Below are 12,206 nucleotides of genomic sequence, written 5' to 3'. Positions count from 1 at the left end.
ACAGTGACAGAACAAACCCGACCCTTTATCCTGTCTGAGGGATTCAGCATTCAACTGACCGCCGCAGACAGGAAGCCGGAGTGGTACTTCAAACATCGACGACTGGGATGTCCTAAGTCCAAGGGACAAGAGCCGCAAAGTCATCTGGGGCTGTAACGAGGCTCGGAGGATTAATAGCCAGAGTCTCAAATGTGGGAAGGCGCTCGTATTTCGTGCACCGACCAATTTGATTCAAAGATGAATTCACCGCTACAATACCACAACGAGGACGGCATGGGGAGGAGCAAGAGGCCTCTTCACTGGATCTGACTCGGCACTGCGAAGGAGCTGGTGGCGCATCAATGAGCAAGGGCCTGTGAAACTAGACTGTACATCATCAGTCTGGTGGGAACTCAAGGATGCTTGGTGTGTTGTCAATAGAAATCTATTCGCTGTGTACCTAGGTAACGACGGGATTTCGGGCAAGACAGAGGCAGCACTCGGCGGTTTTTTGAATAGTGCACTTAGCGGACTAATACTTCACCGTAATGCGTTTCCCTAGCACGTGAGTGCAACCAAACGCGCATTTCGCGTTAGACTTCAAACATGGTTTTCGAGTCTCGCAGCAACCTCACAATAAATTCTCTTTCGAGTTGCTCAAAGGTTCCTGTCGGCAACATGGCTGACACGGTAATGGCAGATGCACCACCGGCCGAGTCCTCCACTCCCTTCTCATTACGCACTCGTTTCAAGATCTCGGACCTACCCCTAGTCAAAGAACAACGATCCACTATTGATGCGCTTCTCCTCAAGTTCAAGAAGAAAGGCGGCTACGACAGCCTTCGGAAACAGGTGTGGGCTTCCTACAACACGTCCGATGCGAAAACCGCCCTTGCGGATCAAATTCACGCCATTGCAGAGGCAGAGATTGAAAAAGATCCAAATTTACTCAGTCGGGAACGGGGCAAGGCAGCAACCTTGATCCAAGGCGCCGTAGACCGGAGCGGCATATACCAGGATGTTGAGTCAAGAATTGACCAGGAAATTGCGAGGCATTTGAACACAGTGCTGGATGCTGTGCGCGACATCCGCAAGGAAGATGTCGGGCCCGAAGTCGCAGCTGAAGAGGAGCAGCGAGGCAGCAAGTCTGATGAACAATACACGGAGGAGACTCAAAATCGAGCTGCTGAAAGAGAGAGGAACCGGGCTCGCATGGAGCAATTACTACGTGAGACGGCGGAGTTGAAGGCCAAGATCAAGCAGGAAGAGGAACGGAAGCGAAAAAAAGAAGAAGCCAAACGGGAAGAAGAGGAGAAGAAGAAACGTGAAGCAGAGGCAGAAGAGAGAAGGATCGAGCGCGAAAAGAGACGAAAGGAGGAAGAGGAGCGTGAAGCCGAAAGAATCAAGGCTAGAGATGAGAGACACAGAAAGCGTGAAGAAGAGAGGCGCGAACGAAATGCTAGATACGACAAGGAGCGGGACAGGGAACGAGACCGCGACCGCGAAAAAGATCGTGAGCATGAACGAACAAGCCGAAAGAGCACTGATCGGCGAGATTCGATTGCAGGATCATCGACCGCCAAGGACGTGCAAACGGACGAGAAGGATTTAGAGGCCACCGCCCTCGAACTCCTCCTGAGTGAGGGCAAAAAGATGGCAGAAAAGTCCAAGCAGAGGCACGAATACAATTTCGACAAGTCCGAAGCACACGATAGCTCGCGGAAACATGTCACATCGGACCGACATTCCCGGAGAAGAGAAAGATCTCGAGAGAGTTACAAACGTGAGCCTGACCGTCGAAGCAGATCCCGCGACAGAAAGTCGTCAATCCAAGAGAAAGATAAGCCTGAAGTACCTCGCCGCCGAAGTCCAAGCAAAGATCGTGAGGAAGGCGAAGCCCGAAGCCAGCGCAATTCACCGCCACCTGATCCGGAGAAACGATCGGTTCGAGAAAGAAGACCTCGCTCAGCATCACCGTTAGGTATTGACCGCTATGTACCTGGAGGTGGTGTCCATCGTACCGAGGAAGAGCGAGAACGTGATCGACAAAGACGTCAAACCCGAGATCAGGATAGAGATCGTGATCGAGAACCGAGGAGAAAGTACGACAGTCACCGCAGTGATAAAGATCGAGACAGGGATGGAGACCGTGACCGCGAGCGTGAGCCCGAGCGCGATCGCGAAGGCGGCGATCGCGACCGACAGCATGATCGGAGAGATCGGGACCGCGAGCCTGACCGTGAACGCGACCGGAACCGGTCAAAGGAAAGAGATAGGGACAGAGACAGGGACCGAGATCGGGCCCGAGACCGAGACCGAGACCGCGAGCGTGAACGTGACCGTGACCGTAATCGTGAGCGAGATAGGTCACGAGATAGGTATCGAGAGCGAGATCGGGAGCCCGACCGAGACACCGACCGAACTCGCGACCGAGACAGAGAGAGGGACAGAGAGCGCGACCGAGAGCGAGACCGCGATCGCGAGAGGGATCGAGATCGTGAGCGGGACCGAGACCGAGACCGTGATCGAGACAGGGATAGGGAGAGGGAGAGGGAGAGAGACCGCTCGAGAGACCGGGACAGACGAGATCGAAGTCGGCGCCGTGATGATCGAAGAGATGATCGACGAGATGACCGCCGAGATGATAGAAAAGATGACCGTCGGGACGACCGTCGCGATGACCGACGCGACGACAGAAGACGCGAAAGAGACAGAAGTGATGTCCGCCGAGACCGCGACCCTGTGCCGATCGACCGATATGTCCCAGGTCGGTGATCCAGTAAGTAGACCTCAACTTCAGACAACTGTCAAGGCTCGTATGGGGACGGGTCGTCTGATGGATGGGCCCAGATCAAAAACTGGCACTTGGATTTGTCCTTGTGTCTGAGATTGCCGATCCTGCATCTGCATATTGTACATGTCTATCTGCGCCGCATGTTTCCGGTAGCTGAAGTCGGCGCTTGATTTGGGTCTGAGGTCGGGCGACAAACCGGCGAGTATTGCACGTTCCATCAACATGATACTCCGCAGATTATCGCCTTTCTTGGTCCATATCGAGATGTGCGTGAAATACTGTCGAGGCGAGAAGGACATTCCGAGGATGTGGTCATGTTCTGTCCAACAAAATCCTCGGTGAATGGTCACTAAGACGATGGAGCTCGGGTTTGAGACGCACCTTGGGCAATGGCTGCCTGCAATTCTCCACCACACGACAACAGACATATCTCCTCCCAACACCTAATATCTTTCCCGTCTTCCGGACGGACTCGAATCAACCAACGCCCACCTTTTCGGTTCTCCTCGTCTTCCCACAACGGCTGGACCCCGGAGCGGAAAATGTGAATGCTGTCCTTTGGTTTAACCTGAGACCAAGGCAGGTTGTTGAAAATGCGGTAGAATGTACCGATGTCAGCGACAGAGTCAACCAACATTGTCAGTTGGTATGAGTCGGGTGATTGCTGGTTGCTGTTGCCAGTAGGCTGGAGGCTGGACTTGGAGTGCCAAACTGACCAGAGGTACTGGAACGGCAGAGGGCGGAGCTTGGCTATCACTTGTTTATGCAGGGAAGAAGAACGGCGTGGCAGTGAGGGCCGAACAGGCTCGGCGACATTGATCGCGGAAGGAGTTACAGTTGGAGAGATGGCTTGAGGTATGGTTGCTGTCATTGTGAAGGGCAGGCCTTGTGCAAGAAGGCTCGCGTTATTCCAGCAGCGGCAGCGGTAGCAGAAGAATAAGCATTCAGCTTAGAGCCTTGTCTCGAGCGAGCAATAGCAGGGGTGGCTTGAGGCACTACTATGTAGAAGAATGAGAATCCAAAGAAACAGAAAGCAAACATACGATTTGCTGAGCGTCGAGAAAAAATGGTCTTTGGAGGGGAAAAGAGCATTCATGCATTCACTGTTTCTCCCTTGTCGCCCTCTTCCCTCAAATACTACCTCAGCCTCAAGTTCACAGTTTCTTCCCGGGCCCTGTGGTCCCCAGAGACCTGCAATCCTGCAGGAACGCCTACGTAACTTGACCGACATTGTGACCACCTGCCAGAGCAGCATTAGCAGCAAAGTAGGTAGGGAATCAAGGGCTGTGCGTGAGTGCGAGGGTGGGAAGCATCGTCGTCATCTGCCTTGCATAACCGAGACGGCCAGAGCCAGCACCACGACCAGGGATGGGAACGAGGGAGTTGTTGGGGGGGGAAGGGGATAGGTTGTGGGTGGACGCGGTCCTGTCACTTTAGGCGCCGGCCGGATGCCAGATGAGCTGGAGGGCGGGATACCCGGAGAAAGAGAGAGAGAGAGAGAGAGAGAGAGAGAGAGTGTGTGTGTGTGTGTGTGTGTGTGTGTTTCTCGAAATCTGAAACTTGGAATCTGAAACGTCAGGGGGCGAGATGCGAGGTGTGAGGTGTGGAGGTTTCAAAATCATCAATGGATCGTTTACGCGCCCGGGAAGATATATCCATGTAGTACATCCAATATGTACATAGATATGTACTGGACTAACTGCAGCGACTAAACACCTACCTACTCGCTAGGTAGGTAGGTGTGTCACACCTCGTACAAGTCCCTCGTAGCTGACCCAGATGGAAATGCAGTACTCTATCCTACAGAACGAACGTCAAGTAGTAGAGAAAAAGATGGCAAGTCGTCGGGTCGTGGGGGGCCAATCAAGCCATTGGACGAGGCTGCGGCGGTTAGAGGAGTGGGCGCAGCGGGCGGGCGCTTAGGCACGTACTGTGTTGCCTCGTGGCACACAATGCATCGGAACTTGGGTGGGCAGGGCATTCTGAGGTGAAGAGGAGACGAGAAAACAAGTATCGATTGAGTGAGGTGAAAGTGGAAAAGACGAGACCAGAAGACAAATAGGACCGGGTAGGTCAGGGGGGGAGAGTATTAGATGGAGGCATTGCCAACTTGCACTTTGAAGCCATTATATGCTCCGCGGTATAAGATATGGGCATGGATACTGTAGAGTATGCGCCCTCAACAAACACATCTGCAAGGCGTCGAGGTGGTGGTGCTTTCTTTCTGGCGCTTACTCGTAAGAAACCCCTCCCCAGGTCGTCGCAACTTCTCCGTGCGGTCTACAATCAACGGCTGTGCATGGACGGGGGTTTGTGGACTTTGCGTTTCAGGTTCCCCGGCAAACCGCCCATCGAGCCCCCCATCACTTGAAGTCTGTCAGTGATCGCCCATCACTACATGACCGGACCATGGCCCGAAACAGAAATGGTGTTCTTCATGTCATAGATCCCGTCTGTTCCCATCCCGGCGATTTCTTCTGGTCAATGAATGGATTGATCGATCGAATCGAACGTTGCCTTCAATCAGTCTCTGGATAATGTTCGGATGTGCCTCAAAGTCTGTGCCTGTCCTCTAGGCCCAGGGTCTCGGGCGCCGTATTGTGGTTTGGGGAGCTTATGCTATCAGTCACGAATACGAGACGACGACAACGCGGACACCGCAAGACAACGATTCCAGTATGATGCGTGTGGCGACTGGCCAGATCGCTACACTGATAACTAGGTAACCAACCAACTAGCTAAATCATTTGGACTGTTTGAGTAGGTGTTGCGAACTTGACATGACCTCCGCCGTCATTCTGTATGCGAGGCTGAACTCATCCGTCTCACTGTCAGACTTGCGTCGTTGCAATTTCTGTTTTTGAGGTCGGGACGAATCAGGCCGGTCTCGCCACCCTCCGCTTAACTGGAAGAGTCCCTCTGCTGCGGCGCATCTCCCTCGGTGGGATCCTTCTTAGGCGGGCTGTTGTTGTTGTCGCATTACCATGTGTCCCTGATCTGAGCTGAGCTCCATGAATGTCAGCTTTTCCCAGGCCATCTGCTCCGATAAGTATGATACGCATGTCCCATAAAGTGAGTAGACTGGACGGTTAACAGAGACGCTAAGCTTGCGTAAGTTTTGCTCTCTCCCCGTAAACCAGGGAATTGTCCGAGGGCTGACTCTGACTCTTCTATCGCGGACTTGGCATCGAAAGGACTTGCTGACTGATCCCATAGCATACCGGAGTGGCTGAAGGACTGGCGGTATGGAGGTTGGGGGCCTAGCCTTTTCCTGAAGGCTTCGAATGTCCTCATATAGATGCAAGTCTGCCAACTGCCCGCGTGGCTCTTTCGAAACTTCGAACACCTTTACTCGATCAGCACATACGATAACTGACCCAGGAGAAGCAATAATGGGCTCTATATCGCCACCAACCTCTCTACGCGTTATCGTGGTGGGCGGCGGCATCTGTGGTCTCTCCGCCGCCATCGCTCTTCGCCGAGCTGGCCACCATGTGACCGTGTATGAGAAGTACTCGGCCAATGCAGATGCTGGGGCCGGGATTGTGGTAGGCGCAAATGCTGCCAGGATCCTCAAGCAGTGGGGTCTCGACATGGAGGACGCTGGGATGCTCAAATACAAGGCCGGATATATCATGGAGGGCAAAACGCTCAAGGTGCTGGACTTTGTCTACGGAGAGGGCAGCCATGTGAATGACGAGAAGAGCAATGGCGAGTCCAGTTATATGGCTACGAGATCCGACTTGAGGTCGATGTTGAGGAAGGAGGTCGAGAGGGACGCACAAGGAGAAGGTACTATTGAAGTCCGATATGCAGCGGAGGTCCTGGATTATGACCCGGAAGTACCAGCGGTCAAGTTCGCGGATGGGAGCTGGAAAGCAGCGGACTTGGTGGTAGCGTGTGATGGGATCAGAAGCAGAGCTGCAAGAATTGTGAGCGACGGAGCCAATCCACCAAATACCACGGGAATTTCGGCCTTTAGAATGCTGATCCCCGATGAAAAGCTGGCCGAGGTCAAAGAGAAGTTTGAACACGACGACCTGATCCGAGAAAAGTTCAACAAGGAGAACGGCACAATTTGGTTTGTCCGCGGCAAGAACAGACTCGTTGTGTGGTGGACATGTCGATTTGGCACGATTCAAGCGTTCGACATACTCATGCCCGACAACGAAAATTATGCCAGCAGCGAAGACTGGAGGGCCAGATGCGACAAGCAGGTTCTCCTCGATGAGTTTGGGCATTGGCACCCACTGTTCCAGGAGATTTTCAGGGCAGCAGATGATGATCCGTTGTTGTGGAAGGTGTGCTCCAGAGAACCATTGGGCGCCTTGCACAAAGGAAAATTGGTCATGCTAGGCGACGCATTGCACCCGATGCCTCCCTTCCGAGGGCAAGGAGGCAGCCAGTCCATCGAGGATGCCGGAGCTCTGGAGATGATCGCAACCAACCTCACCGACAAGTCCGACCTGCCGAAACGGCTCGAGATATTGGCTCAACTGAGGGTTCCAAGATATTCATGTGTCCAGATGATCTCAACAGTCCGCCAAGACGAGGAGAACTTCGAAGAACGCTTTGTCGAGGTGCTGGATCAATGTCGAAAGTGGTTTGAGGAAGAGGATCAATCTCACCGTAAGTTGGATTTTCCGACCGAGGAAATGAGCGGTGCACTAAAAGACACAGTGACCAGCAGGGCGGCATTCACACAGTGGCTGCATTCTTACGATGCCCGAGAAGTCGCACGGAAAGCCGTAAGCACAGCGACGTAGGGATGGCGCCGACATGGAGAGATGGCGGAATCGTAAAATGCCTGATAGCGCCCATCCGCCTGCAGCGGAACTTGCCCGGTTTGGGCGCGCGCCAAGAGCCGGGAATTGCTGTCTTTTGAAATTGAAACAACCCAGCATGTGAATCGCCACTATCGCCCAAATAATAGAATAACTTGCAGACATGTAATGTGCCATCGCTCTTTTTTCCCCATACCTAAAAGTGTCATCTTCGTCCAGAGTATACCAACTATGTCAGACCACAAAGACCGTCGCCCAGCGAAGCAGCGGCGGCTTCACGGAATACCACTGCTTGAGCAACCAAGTCCCGTCGAGGATGACGAAGACTCTTCGAGTTCCTCATCATCTTCTTCCATACAACTGCCGACAACTCGCCTTTCTCATCGACTGCTGAAGAGTTCCAATTCGCTACCTACAGAAAATTCTTCCAGCGATGGAGAAAGCGGAGAAGAGGACGTGGAGGAGACGACATCGTCTTCGGATTCCGAGGATTCAGATAGCGACGATATGTCAGAGGAAGATGAAGAAGATGAGGGAGACGATGTCGAGGATCATGTCGCTGCGAGCGGCCCAGGAATCCCACGTTATACCACGCTTCCCTCTCGAGGGTCAGACCTCAAGTCTCGTTTGCAGAGTTTCCTGCCACAGCTTCAGCAAGCGAATGAGGAGCTCGAGAACTCGGGAGAAGTAGTTGACAACAGGATTGACCATGTGTCGGACGAGGCCGAGCATTACATCGAGATGGAGGTGGGTCTAGGTGTGTTGTCTGAGCAGAACGACGATGCTACCCAAGTACGGCTTCCACATACATTACCTAGTGAGGATGAGGATAATGAAGACGACGACGAGATCAAAGATGGGCAAGAGGGCTTGGAACACAGCGTCTTGTCTCCATTGATTGGCATGAACGGAACAAAGGGGATCAAGCGAAAAATCGAGGAATTGGGATGAAGGATGCGGGTTTGTATAGATATTGAGTTCGGCCGGAGCATGGCGTCTGGAGTAAGGAGTCTGGCGGTAGTGATAGGGAGCAGGTGGGATGCCTATTGACATAATATGCCCTGGATTATCTTGCCCATACTGCCATAATAATACATGAGGCAGCCATATGGGGAGAAGCGATAAGAAGCGGGGGCCGAGACACAGGCGGCGGCACGAGGCGGGCAACCAAAATTTCCGGGCGCGGCAACGTCATTGTTTGGATCTAACCCGAAATTGTCGCCCGAGCCACGGCCACGCGGGTTTAGCCCAATTGCCCCCAGACCAGCGCAGCAAATCTAGCGCCCCCATCAGCTGGCCGATCACCTCACCGTTATTTCATGTATGTTTCCCTACATTGCAGATACCGCGCCGTCATCCAAGAGTGCTTCCATCTCCTCAACCGAACCTCGACGATGGTGCCGCCGTCCCGCACACTCACTCATGAGGTCCGAGCAAAGACCCCAACACACTCGACCGCCTCGAGTCCCTCTCTCAGGTCCAAGACGCCTGTGAGTGTGCCGATGACCCCAACAAACAGTACCATGACTCCCGGTGGCAATGTCAAGGTCGTCGTTAGAGTCAGGGCATTTCTTCCCCGCGGTAAGGATACCATGACTGCTCACTCTGGCGATGCTAATAGTTGCTCGTTAGAAATCGACAGAGGCGCACAATGCCTGATTGAGATGAACCCTCGCACCCAGTCGACCAAGCTGCTGGTACCTCCTTCGACCGATCCAGCCAATGCAAGAGCGCAGACGCGAAAAGTCCTCGAGGAAAAGCTGTTCACATTTGACAATTCATTCTGGTCGCACAATACAAGAGACGAGCACTATGCAACACAAGAGGATGTCTACAATTGTTTGGGGGAAGAGTTCCTAGATCACAATTTTGAAGGCTACCACACATGTATCTTTGCGTACGGACAGACGGGCTCAGGCAAGAGTTACACTATGATGGGTACCGCAGAACAGCCGGGCTTGATCCCACGGACCTGCGAGGACTTATTCCAACGCATCGAGTCCAACGAGAGCGCCAACATCAGCTACAGTGTTCGAGTATCATACTTTGAAGTCTACAACGAGCACGTGCGGGATTTGTTCCAGCCACGCACTGAACCTCCCCAATACCTCAAGATCCGCGAGTCTCCGACCGAAGGGCCGTATGTCAAGGACTTGACAGAAATCCAAGTCAAGAATTACGGCGAGATCCTCAAGTACATGCGCATGGGCGACAACTCTCGGACTACGGCTTCGACCAAGATGAATGACACGTCTTCTCGCTCTCATGCAGTCTTCACCATCATGCTGAAACAAATCCACCACGATTATCGAACAGACGAGACAACCGAAAGACTGGCGCGGATAAGGCTGGTGGATTTGGCTGGATCTGAACGTGCCAAATCGACCGAAGCCACGGGGCAGAGACTCCGAGAAGGCGGGAACATCAATAAATCGCTGACCACATTAGGGAGGGTTATTGCCGCGCTCGCCGAGCCCAAAAATGGTCGACCACACCATGCAAAAAGAACAAATCGTGACATTGTGCCGTACCGTGATTCGATCCTGACTTGGTTGTTGAAGGACTCACTTGGAGGGAACTCAAAGACGGCCATGATTGCTTGTATAGCGCCGTCAGACTACGATGAAACCTTGTCAACCCTCCGATATGCAGATCAGGCCAAACATATCCGCACCAAAGCTATTGTCAACCAAGACCATGTCTCGTCCGCAGAGAAAGATGCACAGATCAATGAAATGCAGGAGACGATCCGAGCGCTGAGGTGGACGTTGAGCCAGCAGCAACAGAATGGTAGTGCCTCTGTGATGAAAGCTGTGCAAGAGACTGCCGAAGCCCAATCGGAGAAGATTCGTGAATTCACGACCAAGTATGAGAACATGTTGCAGATCATGGAAGAGAAGTTGGCAATTTCAGAGTCAAAGGTGCGGCAACTGGAGGAAGAAAAAGAGGCCTTGAGCATTCACTTGAAGCTTGTGCTTGACGAGCTCAAGAATCCGATCGTCATCAACAAGGAGGAAACCGAATCTGTCTACGAGAAGTCTAGGGCGCCGACGCCAGACATGATATACGAAGATGACACGGCCTCTAGCGACGAGGTAGACACGGAGTCCGAGGTCGACGACGAGGCTGCTGAGATGCAGGCGGAGATGGAGGCGCTGATCTCGGACTTGGGAATGTTCAAGAAGAAGATTGCTGCAGACCACGAGACGTTTGGCATCGGCGTTGCAGCATGAGGGGAGAAAAGGAACGCACGAAAGTGAACGTTTGTCAGTTAGCGAGGCGTTAGGTCGTCGTGGTGTATGGAGTCTTTGGCTACTTCAACTATGGTCTGCTTGCCCCCATGACGCCAATGTTGGAAACAGGTACACATGGTCAGATCAAACCTTTTGCAGCACACCAGGAGCAGAATACACGGACCACTTGCGGGATCGATTCGCTGTGTGGCACCTTGGTCGTTCTCTCCAATGTTTCTTGCTGTGCCACGTCTCGTCTTATCCACACACGTGAATCAATCCAGGTCGCAGTACTTCTCGACGAAGCTCGCCACTTCTCTCAAATCCGCCACCCACCAGACCACAGAATGCTTCCCTTGCCTTGGGCCTCTATGTCCTCCCCTTTGATACTCGATCCACTTGTCCCAGTCGAGCCTTGACACCTCGACACCCACTCGCTCCAGACATTCCTTCAACTCGGCCTGTCCGCTGCCCAGCGGCTCGTCGCGCACACAGATGCCCACGTCGGCAGCGACGAGGCAGTCGAAATCCGTGGCGGAGTCGCCCACGTAGAGAATATCGCCATTCCCGCTCTCTCGTAGTCGATTGAGGGCTTCCAGCTTGTCGGCGCTGGTGTGAATGCTGGTGGTGGTCCCCGAAGTGTTTTCTGAAGGTTCACAGGCGAGGTGATTAGAGAGGATTTCGATAGAGTCTACCGTGTCTTTCATAGGCGGCGGACAATCTCCCAACGCTGCCGCCGCTGATAGACACGCCCTTATGAAGGCGGCGCTCCAGTTCACGCTGATAATCGCAAGGGGAGGCCGAGCTGTTGCTTCTGCTGCAGCAGTCTCACTCCGCGCACAACGACTCGCACCTGCAAGAACATCCTTCCATCCATCTCGTAACTGGACCTCGCCGCCCCGGACTGCATCCTCCGCCGCCTCGCAAACATCCTCCTCAGTCACGTCCGCAAAGACCCCCGCACCCCGTACCCGCTGGACACTTCTGCGCTCGACTTCCCCCAAGCTAGCCAGCCACGCGCTCTCCTGGCCCACAGTCGTGCGTTGCGACTTGGCCGGCCGGTACGAGTCCCGGTGCGCAGTGTAGTCTGATATATACGCCTGGACGATCTGGTCCCATGGCATGAGATCGCGACCTCCCCGGTGTCGATTACGTTTGTAGCCGATCCCCGCCACGACGTGAAGAGTGTCGCGTCTGGTCAGGGTGCCGTCCCAGTCGAGGACGATGCGGGGAGGGGCTTTTCTCATCCCGAGCTTTGAGATTGTGAGCAGCGACGATGTGGATGTGAGGGTGCGCACGTGCTGGGTTGCATGGGTGAGACGGGATCGCATTCCCCTTCTCGTTGATATATAGTATGTAAAATGTATAGAATTGTGCTTCTGGCGAGGACTTCTTAGGTCGTGATACTCTTCAGAC

General features: G+C 53.6%; 5 protein-coding genes across 5 annotated transcripts; 4 read left to right on the top strand and 1 right to left on the bottom strand.

Moving 5' to 3' along the window:
- Positions 1–657: 657 nt before the first annotated feature.
- Positions 658–2,754, top strand: Z520_00778 (uncharacterized protein; the record flags this gene model as incomplete). The annotated part of the gene is made up of 1 exon (XM_016771298.1): positions 658–2,754. The coding sequence occupies one exon, from the start codon at positions 658–660 to the stop codon at positions 2,752–2,754; it is 2,097 nt and encodes a 698-aa protein (XP_016638208.1).
- A 3,411-nt stretch (positions 2,755–6,165) lies between these two features.
- Z520_00777 (uncharacterized protein) lies at positions 6,166–7,539 on the top strand (the record flags this gene model as incomplete). Its single annotated transcript, XM_016771297.1, has 1 exon — positions 6,166–7,539. The coding sequence occupies one exon, from the start codon at positions 6,166–6,168 to the stop codon at positions 7,537–7,539; it is 1,374 nt and encodes a 457-aa protein (XP_016638207.1).
- A 249-nt stretch (positions 7,540–7,788) lies between these two features.
- On the top strand, positions 7,789–8,508 carry Z520_00776 (uncharacterized protein; the record flags this gene model as incomplete). The annotated part of the gene is made up of 1 exon (XM_016771296.1): positions 7,789–8,508. The coding sequence occupies one exon, from the start codon at positions 7,789–7,791 to the stop codon at positions 8,506–8,508; it is 720 nt and encodes a 239-aa protein (XP_016638206.1).
- Positions 8,509–8,951: 443 nt separating this feature from the next.
- Z520_00775 (uncharacterized protein) lies at positions 8,952–10,790 on the top strand (the record flags this gene model as incomplete). The annotated part of the gene is made up of 2 exons (XM_016771295.1): positions 8,952–9,138; positions 9,190–10,790. 2 exons carry the CDS (start codon positions 8,952–8,954, stop codon positions 10,788–10,790), a joined length of 1,788 nt encoding a protein of 595 aa, XP_016638205.1.
- Positions 10,791–11,065: 275 nt separating this feature from the next.
- On the bottom strand, positions 11,066–12,037 carry Z520_00774 (uncharacterized protein; the record flags this gene model as incomplete). The annotated part of the gene is made up of 1 exon (XM_016771294.1): positions 11,066–12,037. One exon carries the CDS (start codon positions 12,035–12,037, stop codon positions 11,066–11,068), a length of 972 nt encoding a protein of 323 aa, XP_016638204.1.
- Between the last annotated feature and the right edge of the window lie 169 nt (positions 12,038–12,206).

Source organism: Fonsecaea multimorphosa (genome assembly GCF_000836435.1).
Source record: "Fonsecaea multimorphosa CBS 102226 unplaced genomic scaffold supercont1.1, whole genome shotgun sequence".
NCBI lineage: Eukaryota > Fungi > Ascomycota > Eurotiomycetes > Chaetothyriales > Herpotrichiellaceae > Fonsecaea > Fonsecaea multimorphosa.
Note: the sequence above shows the minus strand (reverse complement) of the source record. Positions and strands in the feature narration are given on the sequence as shown.